A 24,730-nucleotide genomic window follows, 5' to 3' on the forward strand; every position below is an offset into this window, starting at 1 on the left:
CTGTGAGGCTTAGTTGCTTGGATGTCATTCAGAAAGGCAAAAGGTCATTGGTTTGATTCCCGGCCAGGGCCGTGCCTGGGTTGCTGGTTTGGTCCCCAGTCAGGGAACATAGGAGAGGCAATCAGTCCATGTTTCTCTCACACGTCGATGTTTCTCACCTTCTCTTTCTCCTTCCCTCCCCCTCTCTCTAAAAATAAATAAACTCTTAAAAAAAATAGATTTGATTACTTATACTCTGGTACACACTAATATAAGAAAAAGCTCTATTCATAGCCTGATTGTTTTTTTATTGTCAATTACTTCTTTTGTAAAACAATATTGAGGTATATTTAACAAATAACATTGTGTAAGTTTAAGGTGGTGTAATGTGATAATTACATATGTTCATATTGTGATTACCACAGTAATGCTCATTAGCATATTCATTACATCGTAGTTACACTTTTTTGTGGTGAGAACACCTGCCCTCTTAGTAACTTTCAAGTACTCAATGCAGTTCTGTTCCCTACAGTCACCATGCTGTGCCCTGGGGCTCCAGACTTACTCATCTTGTAGCTGGAAGTCTTGCCTGTTGATCAACATCTCCCATTTCTCTCCCCGCCCAGCCCCCGGCAGTCACAATGCGTTTGTAGCAATGCGACTTTTTTAGAGTCCACACATATGTGAGGTCATACAGTCTTTGCCTTTCTCTGTCTGACTGACTTCACCTACCACAGTGCCTTCCGGGTCCATCCGTGTTGTGGTAGATGGCGCTAAATCATATCTGCGTGTGTGTGTGTGTGTGTGTGTGTGTGACATTTTCATCCACCTGTGGACACTTAAGTTTCCATATCTTTGTGAATAATGCTGCAGCCCAGAGGAGCAGATATTTCTTTAAGATAGTGATTTCATTTCCTTCAGATACATATCTAGAAATGGGATTGCTGTATCATGTGGTAGTTCTATTTTAAATTTTTAAGGAAACTTCATACTGTTTTTCATAGTGGCTGTACCAGTTTATACCCCCACTAAGAGTATGTAAGAATTCATTTTTTTTTAGATTTTATTTATTTATCTTTAGAGAGCAAGGAAGAAAGGAAGAGAGGGAGAGAAACATCAGTGTGTGGTTGCCTCTTGCATGCCCCCTCCATGTGCCCTGACTGGGAATCCAACCAGGACCCTTTGGTTCGCAGGCTGGCGCTCAGTGGACTGAGCCACACCATCCAGGGCTATAAGAATTCTTTGTCCTCTATATCCTAACCAGCATTTATCTCTTGTTTCTTGGATAGTAGTCATTCCAACAGGAGTGAAGTGATACCTAATTGTGGATTTGATTTATATTTCTTTGATGATTACTGATGGTAAGCACATTTTCCTGTACCTGTTGGCCATTTGTATGTCTTCTTTGGGAAAAAAAAATGTCTATTTAGGTGCTTTGCCCTTTTTAAAAACGAAACTGATTGTATTTTTCCGATTGAGTTGAATGAGTTTCTTATATAGTTTGGATATTAACTCTTTATCAGATGCTTGACTTGCAAATACTTTCTCCCATTCTGCATGTGGCCTTTTCACTTTGTTGGTCTTTTCTTTTGCTGTGCAGAAACTTTTTAATTTGATATAGTCATGCTATTTTAATTTTGCTTTTGTTCCTTGTGCTTTTGGTGTTATATCAAAAAAAAATTGTTGTCAAAACCAATGTCGAGGAGCTTTTCCTATGTTTTCCTCCAGGAGTTTTATGTTTTGGGTCTTACAGTAAAGTCTTTAATTCATTTTGAATTACTTTTTATGGAAGGTGTAAGCTAGGGGTCCAATTTCATTCATTTGCATATGAATATCCAGCTTTTTCAACATCATTTATTGAAGAGACTATTCTTTTCTCATTTAATCCACTGGGCTCCCTTGTCAGGTACTACGTGACTGTATATTTGATGGTGTATTTCTGGAATCCTAACTCCATTTCATTGGTCAATACATGTTTTTATGCCTGCACCATACTGTTTCATTACTAAAGCTTTGTATTAGAGTTCGAAACCAGGAAGCCTTCGGCTTTGGGGGGTTTTTTCCTCAAAACTGCTCTTCAGGCTCTTCTGTGGTTCCTTGTGAATTTTTTAGGACTTTTTCTTTTCATTTCTGTGAAAAATTGGAATTTTAATAGAGATTGCATTGAATCTAAAGATGGCTTTAAATAGTATGAGAATTTTAACAGTATCAATTCTTCCTGTCCATGAAATTGTTACTTCTCTTTGTTAATTTACTACAAATAAACTTGTAAAATTATTAGTTTTAATTTTCCTTGATTATGTTAAAACTCAAAATTTCAACTCTGACATACCTAGTATCTCTCTTTTTCTTTTTAACACTATGTTGCTATGTATTCAATGACCATTTTTTAGCTCAGAGAATAAAAATTATTAAATTGATGATCATATCTTTCAGCTTGTCTCCTAAAATGCCTGTTATATTTAATATTGTATTTTTCTATCTCAACTTTATCTTTTGTTATTTCATCTTGTTTTCCTGGTAAACTCATTATTTTGTTGTTTTTCTCTTAGCTCACTTGTTCAACATGTATTTTATTGAGGACCTGCCCTGTATCTGATATTCGCTAGGAGCTGGGAATATAAGGGGGACACCTCAGACATGAAGCCCACCTTCATAGAACTTCGATCTAGTGAGAAAAACAGATCTGGAGTAAGCAATTTTAAGACCTCTAGGAGAGGAAATTTCTTAAGCTGGGGTGTGTTATTTGTCTCCCATCTGTCAAACCACTGGTCCATAGTTTGTGAAGCGTGGGGCTGGGAACCTGGCTTCCTGCAAGGTTCCACCCATCAGAGGCCCAGAGGAAACTAGCCAGGGGGAGAGGGAAGAAGGGTACTTCTTCCTGTTCATTTCCTGTCCCTGACTGCGCCTTCCCAGCAGAATGTCTTCGTTTTGGACGTGGTAGTTGCTTCTTATTTCCACCTTATTTTTTTTCATATGCTTCCAGAACTATATGCTTTCTCAGGCCCCCTAGAGATGCCAGTGTGCCAGGCTGGTGGGCAGTCCTCCTTCAGAGGTTTGGGGCTTGACTCCTCAAGGTCTGAGGTGCCAGCACCAACACTAGCCTCTCCTTGGACGTTTGATTTCTCACTGAGCTTCCAAGTTCTACAACCCCAACTTCTCCCCTTTGTTCCTCCATCCCCCCTTCTAGGGTGGGGCCTGCTTCTGGCAGTTTCCATTTTGCCTTTTTTTCCCCCTCCAGTTCTTTACATTAATATTTTCTGTTAAACAACTGCTGTGCTTTGTTTTACTTCCTGGATCCTGACTGATCCACCTGTCTCCCGTTTCATCAGTTTTCTGCAATATTCAGTGTGCTGTTTACTATCTCTATGATAGATACATTACTATTTCAGCAGGGGGTTTTCCTGCTTAGTGGCAGTTTCCTTGATCTCAGACGTTATCCTATTTATAACTCCCTACTCTAGATTCTCAGTTGCTAGTTCCTTTTGACTTTAAAGAACTTAAATTACATGTTATTTAAAAATGCCTCTTGTCTCTTATCTTAAGAAGAAGCCATTTAATTTCAGTTCTACGGTTCATATCCTTCGTTTGTATGATAATTCTTCTTATGTGGCTGGGGATGTTTTCCCTACTCTTAGAAGTTGCCTAGGTTCCTATGTGAGTCTTTCAAGCCTTGGCACTAACATAGGTGATAGAAGTATTTAGTCTCCCAATTTAGAAACCAGTTAGGTTGGGTGACCTCTGGTGGGAATCCGAGGTACCATTGGAAGCATTGACATCCGAGTCTAAGGGTTTATTTCCATCATTTTGATTGTACTCAGTAGCTAGCTGAATTTCGTCCAGCATGTTTGCCGTGGGAGTCAGAAACATGGATAGCCTGCCGCCAGTACTAGGTGCAGGGCCGGTGGTGGTCATACGTGGGTTTCTCACTTGGTGTGACATCTAGTGCATGAATGGCTGTCCGTTAGGAGTTGGATCCAGACATGTGACACCCCAGTAGTACCCCACCCCCCTCCTCCATTGCCTTTAATCTTGTATCTCTCTATTGGGAGGTGGAAATATGCTTCTTGTTGGCACTCTCCAGTGATCTCAAATGTTAACTTGGAAGGGCAAGAGGGTGGGCAGGTCCTTTCTTCCAACTGATCCTGGCTGTGTGAGATCTACTAGAAATTTCCCAGTTTCTTGTTTATAGATGATAATACACTTTCCGATATCCCAGTGTCAATACAGGGCTTTCCTTTTTTATGTGCATATTAATTATCTACTTATCGAATGGTGGTTTTTCTGTGCTTCTCCTGGTTGAATACAAATCATTTGCCATTGTCGACCTGCAGTCTTTATTTGGCCCCACTGAGTGAGCCAAAAACAAAACAAGGGTGGGGAAAGTGGCAAACACACTAAACACAACTTGCCACAAAAGCACATCCCTTTCCGCTAGTAAACTGGGGTCTCCTGTTAGTCACTCTCCCTGCAAGACAGACTAGTTTTGATATAATCCTGATCAATCATTGAGCCATGTGGAAAGGGATTTTCCACTCAGACATCTCTTGTTTTGGGAGAGCAAAGGAGAATTTGTGAGATTTTTTTTTTTATTCTGGGGTTTCCTCACAGTCCCTTCATTCACAGTTTGCCATCAGTCACGTGACCTTCATCACACTTGGAGTCAGGAATTCTGAATGGTCGGGGCTGGGACAAGGTGCAGATCTCCGGCAGAAGGAAGCCGGCTTTCCAGTGTGGGGGAGACAGAGAAACAAGAAGATGAATCCTGCCATCTGCCTGCAGTGCGAGCCTTTTTAGGATCTCCCGTCTCATATGTACTCGCGAAGATCTCTGAAATATGTAACACCGCTGACAAGAGACATCGGTTGCCTCTGGGAGGGAAAACATTAAGAGTAAAATTCAAAAGGAAGCGCACACATGGATGGCTATGCTTGTTATTCATCGGGTGTTTTTGACTTGCTAAAAGCGAGTTTAATGTATTTATAAAATTTATAAAGATGTAACTGATTCTGGAGCTTGCTCTTTACAGGGAACATATTTCATGTTATTGTAAGCACTGAAGAAAATTAAATCAATAAATCTACAGCCTATAATTTGAGATACTCAACTGAAGAAAAAGACCTGGTCAGGGAGGGAGGGGGCATCGTTTGCATTGAGGAGGACTGGTGAAACCCTCTCTGCTCTGCTCTCCCAGCCTTTCAAGTGACTGCAAGGGCTTAGCTGGTGCTGTAAAATCATCCAAACGTTGTTATTACACCTCAAAGGAAACAAAGGTCAACGGCCCCTGTTGTTAATGAAGCGTAGGCTCAAGTGGACCGCCATGCAAATGAAGCCCTTTCTGAACTGCCCACGCGTCCTTTTTCCTAAGAGAGCTTTGCTGGTCAGCAGACAGACTGGATGTCCGGAAGCTTGGTGAATTTTCTCCCCATCACCGGCAGGCCTCTGGCCACTGGCAAGCCAATTAACCTCTCCAGGCATCTCCCTTCCGTGTGCAAAAGGTTAATAGTGCAGCTTGTTTGCAAAGTGCCTCAAGCCTTCCATGAAGGGCACTACACATACACCCGGACTTTGTGTTTGAGAGGAGGGCATTGTGTTTTTTAATTACGTGTTTGATTGGATACATTACAGATGTTATTTGGGTTCCATGTGGTCCCTATTCCCTGGTTACGAATAAAAGACCAATAGGTGATCTCACTCTATTATCATCTCCTAGAACCCGCTAGAAGTTCAAGGGAATGGCAGAGGTTACAGATTAATAATGTATTATTTAGTTAATAAAAAAATATCACATGCATCTCAACTGCATAATGGCTGTGGATGGCAATTTGTTAGGCTAAGGGTTTCATCTGTTGCTAAGCAGATAATGCTGGCAAAGACTCATGAAATGATGAGTTTTGTTTTTTCTGCTCCCCAGTAAATCTTTATCCTTCTCATCAATGTAGAGCATTAGGAACAGTTTTGTTAAGGTTTATTTCAAATGTGCTTGTGCATATTTGGGAAATTGATTCTCTTACTCTAGAAATCCTGAAACAAGTGACTTTTTGGTGTATATTTAGGTCATGACAGTAAGCTCGCTATTTTATTGTCTTTGGAGCAAATGTAAAAAATTCTGGCCCCAGAGCTAAGTATCCTATCTCTCACACTTCTTTGCAGATTTACGGAAGAACTTTGAGCAAGATCCGCAGGGAAGGGAGGTTCCCATTGAAGGCATGATCGTGCTGCACTGCCGGCCCCCGGAGGGAGTCCCTGCTGCTGAGGTGAGACCGACGCCTGGGTCCAGGCCTGTTCCCAGGAGGGAGGTTGGAGTCCTGTGTGGTCGCACGTGTGAAGTGGAAGAGCCTGCGAGTGGCGTTCTTGCTGTCTGGACCCAAAGGAGAAAGACGGTGAAGGAATTATGAAGGAAACAAGTTGGAAGAGGAAATTGCCTCTTGACTACTATCTGTTGGCACTAAGCTCTTGCTAGGCAGCCTGGGTATATCTGGTCTGTGTTCTTGCTTTTGGTGACCTCAGATCATGTAGGTGGCACCCTCTGTGTCCTCAGTCAGTGACTTTGGACACTCTGACATACACGTGGCTTATGGATCAGTCTGCGCCTTCACAGGCAAGGTCATGTGCGTTAGTGCCGCCAAGTTTCAGTGGTGTTTGCATGGGCTCATTCTTCATTTGCTCACAGAACATTCAGTGAGCGTTTATTACATGTTAGGCACTGTGCTGACGTCATGTGAAAGGTGATGGAGCCACTGGTCTGCCATCTATTATTCTTTCGTCACAGTGAGGCATCTAGAATGCTGAGTCACTGTTTTTTTTTGTTTTTTTATTTTTTGCTTGTTTTCTAGCACTTCAGTCATATTGCTGGAATAGGACTGTCAGTAATGGGACACTAGGGTAATAGGGAAGGCTCCCTAAACCTTCCACTCACTATTGAAAGATGTTCTGATGGGCTAGTAATACAGGTATTAAGGCAGTTTTGGTGGGGGCAGGGTTCATGCAGAAGGACAAGGGATGCTTAATAGAATGGGAAGTTTAGAAACATAGGCCAGAGCTGAGCGTGACAGAATTACGGCTTTACTCTGGGAAGCTAGGAAACTGTCCTTACAGCTGTGGACTATTCTCTGCGAAGAAGAGGTATTTCAAAAAACCAAATACACAATACAACAGGAGACTCTGCTTCACATTTTAGCTAATGCTGCTGTGGGATTTCACAGTTGAACAGACAACGGGGCAGAAAAATAAAGGGGAATGAAAAGACACACACACTGGCATATTGAGACCAAAAGCACACTGGATGGACACCGTCCAAAGTTCAGATGATGCAGAGAAATGCAGGAAGCGGACTTGAAAATTAAAGTGGACATTCCATGCATGATATGAAATGATTAGAAAGGAGAATGCTTATTTTTTGGATTCTGATTTGATGTGAAACAGAGCTATTTGATTTTCTTGTTTTCTGTTTTTTTTGGCGGGGGGGTTGCTTTTCTTTTCTTTTTTTTTTTTTTTTTTTTTGGCCACCACCCTTTTCTTTCCAGAGTGTGCCCTGGTCTCCTGAGCAGGGTGTCAGGCGGTGGGACGGTCGGTGCCCAGGTGAACGTCAGCAAGGTGTCAGCCTCATTGAGGACGCCCCGAGCACTCCTGGGAGTCTCATCTCGGTGTCAGCAGAGCAGTGCATTCGCTACCCATCTCTCAACATCCCCACTTACAAATGCTTCATGCAACAAAATGTCTCGCCCGCGTCACACCGGCTGTGCCTCCAGCCAGGCGGCCTTCCAGGCCTGTGCTGGGTCACCGCTGTCAACTCTGGCAGCACATGAGAGTCATGAAACAGGGAGGAAGGTCGTGTTTTTATTAGATACCTGCCTGTGGGAACCTAACGTTCTCAGATGTCTAGTAATCAATTTTTACAGCTGGAAGAGAACTTTGATATTTACCTGGCACAGCCTTTGCATTTTAAAAGCAAGAAAACTGATGCTCAGATCAATGACCTACAAAAGGTCTAGCAGCCATTTAAGGGCTAGCTGTGTTCAAAATCTTTAAAAGGTTCCTCGACACACTCAACGTAATAGTCTCTCTTCTTTCGGTACTTTATGTGAACCAACATCATCTGGCCTGCTGTTACCTCTGACCTCACCCTCTGCTACTCTGTATCTGACCTCCCTAAGCCACCCTGCCCCCCCCACTCCTCCTGGGGTGCACCAGCCATGCGTGTACCTCAGGCCCTTTGCACATGATGGCCCCTCTGCTATAACATTCTTCCCATGCTCTTGTGTTGCTCGGATGGATATCACCTGCCCCATGGGGCCTGCCCTGGACACTTTATTGCATGTGTCACTAACCCACCACCCTAATATACCTTCAAGCCCTCTTCTCTGCTTTATATTTTCTCCATAGCTCTTATCACAAACAGACTGTCTTTACTTTGCTTATTTTCTGTCTATGCCACTAGAATTTAAGCTTCATGAGGCACATTTTTGTTTATTTTTTCTCTCGCTGTATCCCCAGAAAATAAAACACTGCTTCTCATATCCAGGTGCTCAATAAATATTTTGTTGAGTATGAATGAAAACTAGTTTTCTGTATCGATGAACATTTGAGGTTATGCCAGAGCCTGCCCCAGACAAAACTGTGAAATCCTTTAGACTTTTATTTTGGTGTTTTTTTCCCATTCTGATACTAGCAAGTGAGTAAAACATTCTCTACCTGCTCCTTGAAGACATGAATAAAAAATAAATAAGTAAGTAAGTAAAAGAGAACAAAGGAAAGGACTATAAAGGATGTGCATTCTGGTAAGATAATAGCCAAAAGGAACAGTATGCCTTGGTGTGTAAATGCATCCATGAGTGTGCATGCAGCATAAACACACCCATACCCACACCCCTGCACACACACAGCCCACCCTACACACACATACACACACACCTATACCCACACCCCTGCACACACACAACCTACCCTACACACACATACACACACCTATACCAACACCCCTGCACACACAGAGCCCACCCTACACACACATGCACACATGTACTGCTACATACACCCATACCCACACCACTGCATTCACACACACCCATGCCCACACCCATCCCTTTACACATGTACACACACATACCCACTTCCCTACACACACACACACACACACACATACCCAAACACCCATCTACACTGTGAGCAGCTTTCTGGAGACTGTGGGGCATTTGTGAATTACAGGACTTCGAGGCTCTCCAGGTCAGGGTTGGTAGCGGGGATTCTGCTGGGGCGTGGGCTAACCTCTAGGAAGTCATCAGTATTCTGTCTGTTCGGTTACTTGGGAAAGGCTGAACTTGGGTTAAACTTGGAAACAGCTCTTTGCACATCCCTCCACATTTCTTGCCCCTGTTCTTGAAGGCAAATGAGTTCAGCCTGTTCATTCAACTCATTTTCCATCTTCATTAGCTTCTAATGGTGCTTTGCAGCTGTAACCACAAGAACAAAACAGGATGTGAAAAACTCCAGTAGCCACACAAGCAAGTGTCACTGAAAAAATATTTGGGAGAGTTGGTGAACAGGGGAGAGCGAACACAATACAGACATATCCAAAAGAAAGGGTATTTTGTTCTCTGGTACCTACCCTCCCATCAGATTTCCAAACTGTGGGCTTCACTTTCTTTACTAGCTCCCTAGGGCAGCTGTTACAAATTACTACAAACTAGATAGCTTAAAACAATAAAAAATGTATTCTCTCACAGTTTTGGACTCCAGAAGTCAAACCCGGATGGAGGCAGCATTAGTTCTTCCTGCAGGCTCTCGAAGACAATGCTTTTCGATGCTTTTCTCTTCGTTTCTGGTGGTTTTTGGCAGTGTGTAGTATCCGTTGGCCTGAAGACACATCACTCCAGTGTCCACCTGTCTTCACGTGGTACTCTTCTCTCTGTGTGTCTGAATTGCTCTCTTCTTATAAGGATGCAAAACACTGGATTCGGACCAACCCAAATCCAGTATGGCCTCCTGTTAATATCCTGGGTCACAGTCCATCTGCAAAGGCCTTATCTCCAAATAAGGTCACATGCGCAGGTCCCACGTGGACATGAAATTGGAAGGGGCACCGAGTTCACCTTTAATGCATTTCTTATTCTCCGTTTCACATCATATAACTTTTTTCATTTTACTCCTGCATAAGTGTTAGGATTACATTTCAGAGTCAGGCGGACTAAAATTAGAGAAGTCCATTCTGATGAGTAACTGGGGCGGGAGGTTGGCTTAAAAATATGAATTGTGAGCTAAGACGGGGAAAAGGCTCTGCTTCTACACTTTATATTGTAGATGGATGTGAAGTGCTTCAACTACACTGTGGAATGAGCTATTGTGGAACCTTAACAAGCATTTATAGCATCGTCTTAATGCAGGCAAGCATCCCAGTTCTAAACACTTGAGTTATTTGGGAACTTCAATTATTTATGAGTTGGTGTTACCTCTATCTGTGCGCCGGTATTTATAGCTCCTTCAGTTTCAGCAGTGGCCTGCGCTGTAGTTACCACCCCCACCACCTGTGGTGCTGTGCAGGGATGGGCAGAAGGAGAGCGGAAAGCTGAGAGAACGAAAAGGATCGGGAAGGGAAGTGAAAATATTCTTCCCCTTCCACAGTCGGCGTCTCTCAGGTGGAGATATCCGCCATTGCCCGTCCTGTGGTCCTCAGCTCATGAAACGTCTGTCTTTGTGCTCGCTCTCTTCACAGCCATGTGGGGACCCTACAGGTAATGACTCCGGTGTGACAGTGATTGGGAACTGTGCTCAGAAATCTATCAGTTATGTAATCGTCGCTGTGAAACGTTATCAGTCATCTTCCCTGGGCAAGCCGTTTCACCCCGTCCACTGTGCCACTTGGTTCCCTTTCTGCCTCCTGGGGTGGCCCATGGCATCATCCCTGGAAAGGGAGGTGGTTTACAGGGCAGTCAGTTTTCTCCTGCAGTGGCCTAGGAGGTCTCCTGCCTGACACATTGAAGGGCACATTGGGGACAAGTCCAAGTCTTGTGAAAAGTCTTGTTTTCACAAGACCTGTATAATTGTCTTCCCGCTTTGAGATAGGACTCAGAAATGAACTCATCTACCTGACCAGAGCAGGTGGTTGGGACAAGAATAGAAAGAGCTACCACTTACGGAATGCCTCCATGTGCCGGGTGCTGTGTTCAGTGATTTCTGTATGTTATTTCATCTAATTTGTGGAGATTCTAGAAAGCTATTGTGGTTCTCATGTCCATCTTACAGGGACTTGTCCAAGCTCTCAGATCACTAGGAAGCCAATCTAACCTTAAAGCTCAAATCATCTCTTTCATTAATAGTTTCTGTTTGTGTTTAACGCAACTGTGGGTTTAGTTAGTTTCTCCAAGCCTTTGGGAAGCCTGGGAGTCCCTAGGCCAGTGATAGCTTATATGTTTGCTATGGTGCCTGCCAGTGCACCCGTAGGAACAGAGATTTTAGCATTAGAATCTCTTCTCACTAATGTGCTAATCCCAAATCTGCTGTAAATTCTGTTTCTTTATTGGAAATAGATAATCTCATGATAAAACTCAGAGCAGAGCACTGAGAGTAGAGGCTTTGGGAGTGGAGAGGCTCAGGGAGCCAGCAGCAGCTCCCTGAGGTCTGTGGACCCTGTGGTCTGAAGGGCCAGGAGCCTGGGCTTGCTGCTACCCTAGAAGACGGGAGGGGGTAGGCTATCTGAAGTTACGGAGAGGAGGTCACGGGGGAGAAGAAAAGGGGCACATAAAAGCGAAGGTAAGACTGAGGGTGATCTCTACCGCATTACAATGTTCCTGCCTTTGGCCATGGCCCTGACATACCTCGTCTTGAAGGGCCCTGTTTATATTCTGATAAATGTCTACTGGTGTCTGCTGCAGGGTTCTCTTCCCTGGTTACATCAGTGGGGTAGGGAAGTGGTAGAAACAGAACTGAGGATGGTTACTATGGCACAGTGCGGGGAAAGTGTGACATTCGGAGCCAAACAGACCCAGGGTCAAAGCCCGACTAGCACACAGAAATGCTCTGACCTCTAGCGCTTTCCCAGCCACTCTGAACCTCAGGTTCCTCATCCAGAGTGGCTACAGTACTTTCCTTGTACGACTGTTGGGAGTCAAAGGGGAAACAACTTCAAGAATATGTAAAACACTCAGCACAGTTTCTAATAGTAGATAAATAGTGGAGATTATTGTGATTTCAGTTCTTCCTCCTCCTCTTCTAAAGTTTCGTGAAACTTCGATTTTCAAAGAAAGATGCAGGGCCCTACCATGGTTGGGGAACCAGATTAAAACTGAAGCTCTTGCAATATCTAACACGTGTTCAGCCTCATGAAGAAGTAGGTGCTGTGAAGACCATCCCTCCTCATAGCCTCTCCTGCTTGCGCCCTCTGTTCTTGCCTTTCAAGGTCATCAAAGGACAAAAACTTGGCAAAAAACTTCCTGCTTTCCTCTCTTATAATCAGTACATGGAAGAAATAAATAGTTATTGACAGAAGCTGGTGACTGTCGATATGTGTTCACCTTATTTATTTATCCCATTAAAGAGTCTTATGAATGGTAGTAGTATGGTTAATACAAACACTTTTCCAAAGACTATCCATGAACTTGGAGATCCTCACCAGACTCACTTAGATTCTGGTTTGGATGAATTAATAGTTCTCGCACTTTTTCCACAATACCTGAAATGTGAATGAATGACAATTCAAGTTTTTTCTAAACTCTGAGCTCCTTCCATAGCGAGATGGACTGGAGCACATGTGTCACTACAGTTACTTTTAACCTTAACCTTGGGGCAGTTCTAACTGAAGACAGCAACTTCAGTGTTTGACACTTGTTGTTTAGCTAAAACCAATTTGCTCTTTTCAAAACAATTCATTATCCCACACTGCACTATTTTATACTCCCCAATTAAATGGAAAATCTATCTTTCATAAAAGTTAGAAGCTATGTCCAATGAAAATCTGACATTTTAATGGTTTTCCACAGATTAAAATTGTAGACTTCTCAATAAACCCTGATTTACTGATGTTGGCTGTAAAATGGTTATTGCTGTTAATAAAGCCTGTAAATCTTAACAGGTTAGATTTGCCTTGGACAATAAAACTTGCCATAAAGGCTTAGTGTCTGAGGCTAATTCTGCTCACATCAAGGTAAACAGCCTTCTCAAAATAATTCGGTGTCTTTGAGAATTAAGGCCCCAAAGCTAAGAAACTGACAGATTCTAGCCTTGAGCCACTACATGCTAGGCACTATTTTTGTTTTTATCTCATCAAGGAGTCAAGACAGAGCTGGAGTTAGAAAACTGGGGAAGGTCATGGACCTGAGCCAGTGCGGAGTGGGTGAGGAGAAGGTGCCCTGCTTTCCGTTGTCACCATCTGAGTTCTGTCATTGACGGGTCCCTAGACCCGCATGCTTGTCTAACAAGAGGGGAGGTTCCAGAAGTAGAATGAAAGAATATAGTTTCTATTTTATAAAGTGTGCCAGGGTCCCACTTTATATGAATGTTAGTAGCCAAATATTGGGGGAGGAGGGGTGCAGAGGTTGGGCGAAGGAGATCATTTTCCTTTTAGATGTCCTTGTGGAAAGCTAAGATTTTTTTAAGAAGCTCTATTAACCTTGTTAGACTTGGTGGACATTTGTCATGATTTCTAACGTGTGGGTCATTTCTTTGTCAATCTTACCTCCTTAAGATAAAAGCCAGAAGACCCTTTTCTCGTCCTCTTTGTGGTCAGGCCCCAACCATGAGGTGCTCCTGCACAAGGTGGGGTGGAGGGGTGAGCAGGGGCAGGCGATGTTTGTGTGGGGACCCTTCTCTGGAGAGGACAGAGGTGGAGAAGAACAGGCATCTCTCCCAAGTCTCATGGCCGTGAGCCGTGTGGCGTGTCTTGGATTGTGAGGGTGTTGCCAAATGAGTGTCCCCTTCTCTACAGCATCGTTGGACGTTGATTGTGGCTGCTTGGTGACAGGGCTTGGCCCCTGGGCCTTCCTGGAGGTTTGGGGCACTGCTTTTTAGTAAGGTCCTTTCCTACATAAAAAAGCCAGAGCAGAGCTTGTTGTGGGCAGTGAAGAACCCTGCCCATGACCGTGCGTGTGACCTGTATCTACAAATCAAGATACTCGGAGCTAAAGGCCATTCGTGGGATATTAATCTCTTTTCCTTTTTCTGTAACATAAGGAAGGAGACGAGAGAGCTCCTAAGGCCCTTTTCATCTCTGTAATGTATTCCTGATATACAAACAGTGGAATCTGCGTGCTATTTATGACTTATTTTAATAATTCTGCTCAGAGGGGGCCAGACAGGCTCCAGGCTTGGCGTCCTTTGCCCTTCTTCCCCGGAGGGTCTTCCTGATGGAAGGTTCATTTGTTTCTAATGTGTTCGTTGGCATAAAACCCAGGAGAGAGTCTTATGACATCAAACTGTTTAATACAAGAATCACTAGTTATTGTATTTAACCTCAATCAAACAGACTATGAAATGAGGATTTTATTTAAAAAATAAGACTCTTAATAATTCACTAGAGAAATGTGAAGTGAGGGGCCGAAGTTCTGAAGCATTGAACCTCGGGTATAAATAATTAATCTAATTTGGTGCAGCCAAAGCAGAGAGCCTGTCTAATAGTCCGGATAAACTTTGCCTTGAGGAGACTGACAATGAGGACCTTTGCAGGAAGCCACATTTGATCAGAATGTATAATATTATAATAGAAACCTAATGGTCTCTTGAAAAGAGAATGTTGCATTGCTTAAATACTAGTAATTAAGTGGCAGTAAATTACATCTCTAAAAACATTTCTGCAAAAAAATTTGCCATCGTAAGGGAGATGGGAAATGAAGTTAGTCCCTTTTTAAATAACTGATGTTTTCTGCAGCCCAAATACCATCGTTGTTAATACGGGTCCTTAAGTAAATTTTGTTAATGTGCTGACTTTTCCCACATCCTTCTCTGGGAAGCTCTAGTTCCTTACAGGGGAAGGAAAGGATAGAAACCATCTGAAGTTCCAGATTTGCATGTATTTTCCTTTTTCTTCCTGCTCTGTATTCCTAGAGGGGGTAAAGCATGGAAGAGGGAATTACAGCATCCCACCTTAGCCTCTGTTTTACCTTCCGGGATTTCCATTACCCTTGGTCAACCAGGGGCCAAAAATATTAAATGGAAAATGTTTATGTCTTAAATTGTGTGGCAACCTGAGTACCTCATTTTACCTCATTACATACGCATTGCATCATCTCCTATCATCGTGAAAGGGGGGGCGGGGTACAGTACTGTATTTTGAGAGACAGATGACATTCACATAACTTCTATTACAGTACATTGTTATAATTGTTCTATTTTATTATCAGTTATTGTTAATCTCTTCCTGTGCCTAATTTGTAAATGAAACTTTATTATGGGTATGTAGGTATGGGGAAAAAACCATAGTGTGTATGTGTGTGTGTGTGTATAAATAAGGTTTGTGACTAATCATGGTTTCAGGCATCTGCCAAGGGCCTTAGAACGTAGGCCAAGTATGTAAGGGGCGGCTGCTGCACACTTTTCAAAACAAAGGTAGACACTCCAGGGGATATTACTAAGGTTGCTTAGGTGCTGGTCTTGCCTCCCCTTCACTCTTTCTCTGTACTCTGTTCAGCCAGCTCACATACTCTTCCTCCTTTCTTCCCAAGCATCGCACTCTGTGTTCCTTACAGCCCTATCTCTGTGTGCTCCTCGTTTTCCCTTGCTTGGAAAGACCTTGACCTCCTCCATCTCTCTGTATTTTACATGGTGTTGGAGGGTCTCAGCCAGTCTTTGACTCCTTCCAGGGCCACCCCAGCTGGCACTGACCTCTCGGTGTTAGAACTACCTAACCTAATGGGTGAGACGGCTCAAATAGGGACAACATACTTTCCATCCCCCTAAATACATGGCTGTGAACATTTTTTTTCTTTTTCTCTTCCTCCTGTATTCAAGTTTTCATAACTCTACGTCATAGGTCCTCAAGGTGATTTCCTTCAGGATAGGAGATGCAGGATAGGAAGTGCGGTAGCTTTCCCACCCCACTTAGCAGAAAACGCAACTGCACCTGGGAACATGGTAGGTATCTGGGAAGCCTTGGTGACTTAGTGAATCAGTATTTACAAAATTGCTGTGAGTACACGTAATAATAAACTCTTAAATTTAAATGATCACTTTAAACTTTACAAAGACTTTCATATATATTGACTCATTTGATCCTTAAAGCTATCATTTGTGGGTAGGCAAATACAGCAATACCTGTTTTATAGAATCCTTGATTTCATACATATATATGGTCACGGAGACTGCTGTGTAGCTGACTTGTTCCACATGCACTCTGCACCAGGCACTGGTCACTGAATCCTCCCAACACCCCTCTCAGGTGGGTGCTAATCATATGTCAGTTGCATAAATATGGAAACTGAGGAACAGAGGATTAAGTAGCTCACTTGACGGTACAGTTACTGAGTGATTGAGTTAGTAATGGAATGCAGACGGCCTATTCTCCCAAACGCTCCCTGATGAAGCTTCCTTCTGTCTGGGGCGTCACATGCTGAGCACAAGCTGAGGGGGGTTAGACAGCTTGCCTGTCCTTAACTGGCCCACCACCTTGTTTCGCACATTTCCAGCTGCAAGTGTTAGGTGGGGAGACGGTGTATGTGAATGTGTATGGGCGTGTGTGTACCCACGTGCAGGCCTACTGCTCTCCTCTGTTTTGTTGCTGGGTCTATGATTCCAGGTCTGAGCCTTATTGTTCCTCCATGGCAATTAAACCCTGCTATTTCGTGACATTGGAATCTGCACTGCGTTCAAGTTCTGGAGATTGTTTGGCAGGGTTGCTCAGTGCCAGAGATGACGTTGAACAGCCTTTGATGGGATGGGGAGACATTGCTCACAAACTGTCTCTTTATCCTCCTCTCTCTCCTCCCCCCCCACCATCCCTTGCTTTTTCTGGCAGGAAATTGCATCCTTTATTCTTTCAAAAACATAAAATTGTCATATTGTGCTTAAGGTTTCTCAATTTGGGAGAAGATGCAAATGGATCAAGAGGGAAGGCAGTTGGGAGGGAAAATTAGGCTAGCAATCAATCAATCAATAGTAAAAATGTACAGAAAAACACATAAGCAAAGGAAATGGGTGGGTTCTAAATTAACATAATGAAGGCCTAAAGCTATTTCTCTGTCCTGTGCCTTCTTACACAGTTTAGCAGCAATAAACACTCTTTATATCCTGAATTATGCAGGAGTAAACGCAGTCTGGGAGGCCTCCCCATAAAGAGCTGCAGTTGTGTAATTCAGCAGGAATGCTCCATGGGCAGGAATCAAGAACTCCATCCCAGCCCTGCTGAGGCAGCACGGATTTTAATGTTTCTAGGAAGCACACCACACACCATCCTGATTCTCTTAGCAACTGTCGACTGCCTTTGTTTTTGAAACAGAACTTAATGAAATGGAAGCCACCAGTCATTACATACAATAACAGCTTCTTCTGGTAACCCCTTTTGCCTTGATTCGCCAATCCTAACTGCTGTTGGTATAGTCTGTTTGGGCAGAAATGCCACCCTCTGTAACGTCTCTTGCTTTTAATTAACTGTGGGCGACTAGAAAGCACAGTGGCACCACGGGCAATCTTTCACATAACTGCTGGTAAAATAGAGCGTGTCCATTTCTCCTTTGTGGGGTAATTTAGAGACCCGCAGAATAAGCACCTGCCTACAGGTACTATTCGAGATACACCCAGGTGATCTTATTGCCATTTAGCTTCAGGTCCAGAATCTATGGCCTCTTCCTTTGTGCTGCATTGCTCTCAAACTCCTCCACTCTATAAAAACCTTAAGGAGCTGGGATCTTCTCCTGGAGCCCCCTTAGACTCAGCGCACTAAGTACACTGAGTGACACAGTGACTTCTGAAACTCCCAGAGCTTGGGTTTGTATAAACTGCTGCGGCTCCCACACCACAGATGACAGGCACAGCAGCCTAGCTTAGCAGCTACCCAGCTCACATCCACACATAACTCAGATTCACTTGGTTCTATCAGTTAAGCTTCCAAGAAAAACATCCAACATTCTGAGCCGAGCAGCTGATAATTCCCTGCTGTGGTGATTTTTGATTTAAATATAACTGAATCTCTCTTGGCTCTGACTTAACTGAATTGGAACTGTTCTTTTAATTGTTGATTCAGTATTGGCTTACAGATCTGGCTGTCAGTCCTCCCAACAGATTCTCTCTGTAGATGTGTTTATTAATCGTGTGTGATATTCCTCATCGTGCATGAACCGCCAGCACCGGCCCCTGCTAGTTACAAATGGTGGTTTAAACCTCAATTTCTGGGCGGGGGAAGTATCAGACGGACAGGCATGTGCTGGCTCCACAGTGTCATTTGGAGATCACCATCAGGGGGAAGCTCTGGCGTGCCGCTGCAGGGAGACACCAGAACAGATCGACATAATGCCACCAAAATTTGACAGGGGCAGTCAGTCACTGTGGTGCCTCAGTTGCGTGTGAGGCTAGGTGGTCGGCCATTTAAATCTTTCCTTTCAACTTTGTCACCTCTGTATGGCTGCCCCCCCACCCTTATTCACAGCTTTACTTTCTGGGGTTTCACTCACCCCAGTCTGAAAATATTAAACAGAAAATTCCAGAAATTATATTCCATACGTTTCCATTTGCACGCTGCTCTGAGTTGCATGATGAAATTCCATGCCGTCCGGCTCCATCTTGCCCAGGACATGAATCATCTTTTTGTCTAGCGCGTCTGCCCCGTAGATGCTCCTGGCATTAGTCACTTAGTAGTCATCTTGGTGTGGCAGTATCACAGTGCTTGTGTCAGTTGACCCTAATTTTATTTAATAATGGCCCCGAAGTGCAAAAGTAGGGCTGCTGTCAGTCCCTATACACCTAAGAAAAGCCACAGAGCGCTTCCTGTAAGTGAGAAGGTGTGTGTGTATAGGGGAAAATGCAGAGTGTGTGGGTTTGGTACTGTCTGTGCTTCTAGGCATCCACTGGGGCTCTTGGAGTGAATTGTATCCCCTGCAGATGAGGGGGACTCAGTTACAATGTCTGGGTATGTTTACAGGAGTACTGTATCACATGATAAGGAAAACTGTGTCTCCTTCCTGATAGCCTGACAATTCACATTTTCATTTTTAATTAAATCACTCAAATAATAAGCAATATGAACTGTGTTATAGAGTGGGTAATCACAACGATAGATGGAAAAAAATGCAAAGCTAATGGGGAGAAAAGACCTCAAAGTAGAGGGGAACTGACAATTGCCAGGTTGTGTTTATTGTGTGTGTGTGTGTGTGTGTATTTCAACAAGCATGCTTATTTTGGAAGGCATCAAGGCATAGCTTTTGTTTTGTCCTTTCAACTTTTTGATTTTTATTGATTTGTTAAGTTTATTAGGGTAACATTAGTCAATAAGATTATATAGGTTTTAATTATACATTTCTGTGATACATGATCTGTATTTTGCTTTGTGTGCCTACCACCTGAAGTCAAATCATCTTCCATCACCATATATTTGGTCCCCTGTACCCTTTACTACCCTTCCACCCCCTTCCCTCTGGAAACCACCTACTGTTGTCTGTGTCTATCCCACAGATGAGTGAAATCATATGGTTCTTAGCCTTTTCTGACTTATTTCACTTAGAATGGTATTCTCAAGGTCTGTCCGTGTTGTCGCAAATGGCTGTGTTTCATCTTTTCTCAAGGCTGAGTGGTGTTCCAATGTATACATGCACCACGTCTTTATCCAATCCTCTATCAAAGGACACTTGGGTGTTTCCATGTCTTGGTCACTGTGACTAACGCTGCAATGAAGATAGGGGAGCATATCTTTGCAAATAAATGATTTCATATTTTGTAGCTTGTGTTTACATGTCATTTCATTTAGTATTGTGATCTGCTGAGATGATAGAATCTTCACACATGATCTTTAATAATTAGCATACATTGAGGACCGCATGCCAGGCCTTCTGCTAGGCACTCACCGCATGTCCTCCTGTTTCATTCTCTCAGGTGAGCTAGGTCCTATTCTCATTTCCCTTTTGCAGACATGGAAATTGAGACTTGGATGAAGTATGTCTCTCAGACAGTAAGGGGCCTAGTTCTTTTTGATTTCAAAGCCCAAATCCTGAGACCACCCTACAGTTCTCTTGTTAGTGACCATATGCACTTGGTAAGTGAGGAAGCAGAGATTCTAGCTGGGGTGTGTCTGATTCCAGTATCGGGTTCTTTCCATTCCACCACACCACCCGCTCACTGATGCAGGCTCAGCTTTGCTGCCCCCGGTAGCAGAATCATGGACCTTGCTTGGTGTAATACACTCTCATCTCTTACTACTTTCACAGATGGCATCTCTGTCTCAAGATGTCAGCCTTGAATGACACTGGTCTCTATTCTTGATAAGCTCAAGCGTCAAGTAAATAAAATAAATAGGTAAATAACTGTCTAAAACAAAATGCGCTGCCTATAAAAATAACAACAACAGTAATATAGAAGGAGCACGGTTATTTCTGTTGGCCGGAGTGGTCAACCAGGGCTTTGCAGAGTATTATTCGCAGGCCGGTGTTTGGCCTGTGAGTGGAAGGTCATTGTTGTGGAAAGTTACACAGAATGCTCAGGGCCCGTGATGGGCGTGGTCAGAGCACACACGTGTGAAACCGCGTGGTTGGCCAGGAAGTACGGTGAGCTTCATTTCGAGAGCCTGAAGAACTGGTGGGAGAGTCGCTGGGGAAGAGCAGTGGGGGTACGTGGCGTGACGTCACAGGGAGCCTTGTTTGCCATCCCGAGAAGACTAGATTTTTTGCTCACGGGTGCTGGGGAGCTACTGAAGGGTTTCAGTCGGAGAAGTGGGATGCCAAATGTATTTGTCTGTTCTTTCCAAAGTTCCTATTTTTTTTAGTTCAAGGACCCAGTACTTAGACTGCAACAGAGAAACGGGTAAGTTTTAAATACGTATTTTTCTATGTTGTCATTAGAACTAACTTTTTAAAAACTACATACTTGTAACTAATTTTGAACTTGGAGAAAGGGCTCAGGAACCAGAAGGACAAAGCCACAGCAGAAGCCTACTTTCAACAGTCCCCTGCAAGAAGCAGGCCTGTCTTTCCAAGGCCTGGTATCTGCAGGGCTCGCTCAGAGCTGACTGGAGGAAGTGTGGTCAATGCAGACATTTATGGTCACCAGCCTTGATGTTGCTGCCACTAAACAACATGACCTTGACTCTGCACAGCTCACCTGATGGGCATCCTCTTCGTCCCTGATTCAGAACAAAGGGAGCAGCTGAAGAGAGGGGTCAAAGACCTTTATGTCATTAGATGCCCCCGCGCCAGCCCCTCACCTCTGTGTTCAACATGGACTTCCCCCACCATTTGACAAAGCCCTTTGAAGGTTTCCTTCACCTCCTTTGTATGTGCTTCACATTTTCCTTAAAAAGTGCTGAGGTCTTTCCCTTCACCGGTGACTTTGAGCCCATTAGAGTCCTGTGAAAAGCCCTGGCGTTTCGGGCTGTGTGTATGCCCAGTGGCTTGAGCATTTCACTAACGCCCGGGTTCAGAGCAGACAAAGGACAGGGAGTGCTGCCGTTATTGCTGCCACGAGGCAGGGTCTTTTCATCCAGATAATGCAGCTATGCTTTCAAAAGTCCTTTGGTACTGCAGTCCAGGGAAAGAGCTTTTGTTTTCTCCCAGATCACCTCTGCCATTCATCCTGTGAAGAGGGTTTCTCGTTCCTTCCAACCCTTTCCCCCTTGTCTCAATTACCCTTTGCCTTTGCTCCTACCTAGTATGCATTCGTTCTGCCAGGCTTATTGAATCAAGTCTCCTGCATCGTATTGTGGCTTCCCTTATCTGCTGCATTTAAAGTCCTGGAACCATTATCCCTTTCATTTGCCTCCTTTGAAGTCTGAAATTTTGCTCTAAATCACTTCAGAACCTGGCTCTAATCATGCTCTTATTACTGGGTTTCCTGGTTTATGTTGCCTTCCTGTCTCCAAGAAGTGACTACGGATCCATGAGGCAATTGAGGACAGATTATATCAAAGATAATCGCCTCCCCTTTTCTGCTACTGGCCAGTCAGTACTTAAGTCTGACTCGGACTTGAAGGAGCCTAAGACAGACCAGGGGTTCTCAGCCTCAATACCTTTGACCCCTGAAGCTGGGTGCTCCTTGGTTGTGGGGGCTCTCCTGCTTGGTGTGACTAATAGCACCACCACCCTCATGCCCCCTGTGATAACAGCCAAACATGTCTACAAACCCTGCCAAATGTCAGCCCTGGTAGAGAATCCCTAAGCTGCGTCTTTGCTCATGGGTAGGTTAGAGTCTCACTAAGATGCTGTACGTGGTACCTAATGGCTGTCCTAGACCAGGCGCTCAATAACATTTTTCTTGAATTAAGCCCAGCATCAATAGATGGCAGTTACTATATGCCTGCTGGCCTGTGATCACATTGTAAGCGGTGGAAACTGTGTCATTTTTAGCTCTCTCTAGCCAGCCCTTAGTAGAGTGCCTGGCATATAATCGGCACACAGAAAATATATGTTGAGGGGATGCTTAAATGAAAAGGGAAGGCACAAAACTCCAGCAAAACAAAACAAAACAACAAATGATTACATTAGATTTTGCTGATTAATCAAGGAGTTAGATGTATTGGTAGGGGGCAGGAGACATGAGCTCTGGACAGGGAAGGATGCAAAAAATTAGTATGAGAAGTGGTTGATAAAGAGGAAATCGGTGTGAGGAGCACAGTGAGTCTGGCAGGTGTGTGCCCTCTTCCCCAAAGGTCAGTCACTGCCTGCATGCTCCCTCTACAGAGGGCCCAATTTCCTCCACATGACCTAAAATACACCTTGCAAAATGGTAGACGGGCCTTGAACTGGTGGGTCAAGAATGCACACCATGGACAAATCTCATGGGGCCACCACCCTGCAGAGGAAGTCACTCCAAACTAGAGAGCCTGCTGAACTATGTCAAAACCTCCACGGGTACACAGTAGGGGGCACAATGAATTCCTGGAACATGTACCTCAGTTGCCATGAGAGTGGTCCCTTCAAACCCAAGATGTACAGCCAACATCGCAGCTGCACTTGACCTGGCTAGCGGAAATGTGACGCGTTGAAGGCAGGAGACCTAAGTTCCAGATCCCCTTCTCGACCTTGTAACTAGGAGAGTTATGGTCCATTGGGATTTTAAGTGGAGCTGTTACGTTTTCCACTTGCAAGGTAAGGCAAGACGATCTTTAGGGGCCCCTGTGAAATCTAAGGCTTTGCTTACTTACTGGTAAGCAGATTATTAAGGGTGTGGACCTTGCAGAAGGGTAGAGATCAATCCAAGTACCTCCTTGTATTAGTGGTTTGATCTTGAACTAATCCTATAACCTTTTTGAACTTCAGGGTCCTCATAGGCAAAGTGGGATAATAATGCCTGATAAGGATGCTGTGAAGATTAATTTAAATGAGATGGTATCTTTGTACCATTTACCTTAGTTCCTAACACATAGCTCAGCAGGTGGCTATTAATTGTTACTAGCAGTAGTATTAAGCCCATTAACATTTTCTTTGTTTTTCTGCTTGTCCACAGCATACCAGGGACATGTTTGAGGAACTAGTTCTGCCTCTGTGCAGTTCTCACATTGTAATACGTTGTTGCCTTCAGGTCATGTTGAAATTTGCATCTATTATTCTCTCTTCCTAAAACAATTTGGTCCAACTTCATCCTCTCCCCACTTATCCTATATTCCAGCTCATCATATTCCAGTCAGGGCTAATGTATTCTTTCCAAACAATAATGATCGCTTTTGGTTTTAGGGATGTAGCATCTGTTGGAGTCGTGTTTTCTCAGTGACAAACACATTTATTCTGCGAGTAAAACAATGAAGGATGTGAACAACTTGATTTTGTCATAGCAAATGCTCTGGACCAGTCAAGGTGGAAGGCCTAGAATCAATATGACTAATGGGTCTAAGCTCCGAGTGATAGAGTCAGCAAGAAGAAGAGTAAATTATCACTCCCCGCATGCCTCTTGGATGGTTTTTTCTCCTCCCTGTCTGATCCGTGATAGTTGTCGTCCTGTTCTCCACCAAGGCCATCAGAGAGATCCCAAGCCAGGTCTGGGAAGCACTCGGTCAATACATCCATTGTGTCAAGCTTTGAGTCATTTTTATGTTTATTTGTTTCCCTTATTACTTTCTTTGGCTGAGTAAAAATCTCTATTACTTTGGGCTCAGGAGCAGAGAATGTGCTGGAAACACCCGAGGCGTATATTCTATTTTATTTTTATTATTTTTTGTGATGACTTCATTATTCCCTTATGCCTGAGTTTTTCCCACTGTTGTTTTTCTCCCTTCCTCTTTCTTCAGCATCCTCTTCTCGGGGCTTCTGCATGTACTTAGTTCAGCTTCAGGGAAGTGACTGTGCCCTTCCTTGGCCTTTCTCCTTCAGAGAGCAAACGGCCCTCAGACTTCCAGATTTCACGGGAAAATTTGTCCTTCTTCCCTAAGAGGAGGGGTTGGCCAACTTTTAATTTTCTTTTTCAGGGAAGGACATTAAAACATAAGAGTAATTTTCCTTAGTTATTTAATTTAGAAAAGGACATTTAACAACATGCAATCTCAGAATTATAAATTTAAATAAATTTATATAAATGCATCATATTGTTTTTGTTTTTCTCAGTTTTCCTCTACAAAACTAAAAGAAAGTCATCTTAGAGCATGCCTTTGGTGAGTGATTGACACTTGGCACCAGCTCTCCTCCTTCCCGCAGCACTG

General features: G+C 43.7%; 1 protein-coding gene across 2 annotated transcripts in view; it reads left to right on the plus strand.

Annotated features, from left to right (window-relative positions):
* UNC5D (unc-5 netrin receptor D) overlaps nt 1-24,730 on the plus strand; it is a 479,860-nt gene that overhangs the window by 295,947 nt on the left and 159,183 nt on the right. For both annotated transcript variants that reach the window (XM_053916817.2, XM_053916818.2), the window contains exon 4: nt 6,133-6,236. In XM_053916817.2, the coding sequence (XP_053772792.1) occupies nt 6,133-6,236 (104 nt within the window). The remainder of the gene's footprint in view (nt 1-6,132; nt 6,237-24,730) is intronic.

This window comes from Desmodus rotundus, chromosome 13, assembly GCF_022682495.2.
Source record: "Desmodus rotundus isolate HL8 chromosome 13, HLdesRot8A.1, whole genome shotgun sequence".
Classification (NCBI taxonomy): Eukaryota; Metazoa; Chordata; class Mammalia; order Chiroptera; family Phyllostomidae; genus Desmodus; species Desmodus rotundus.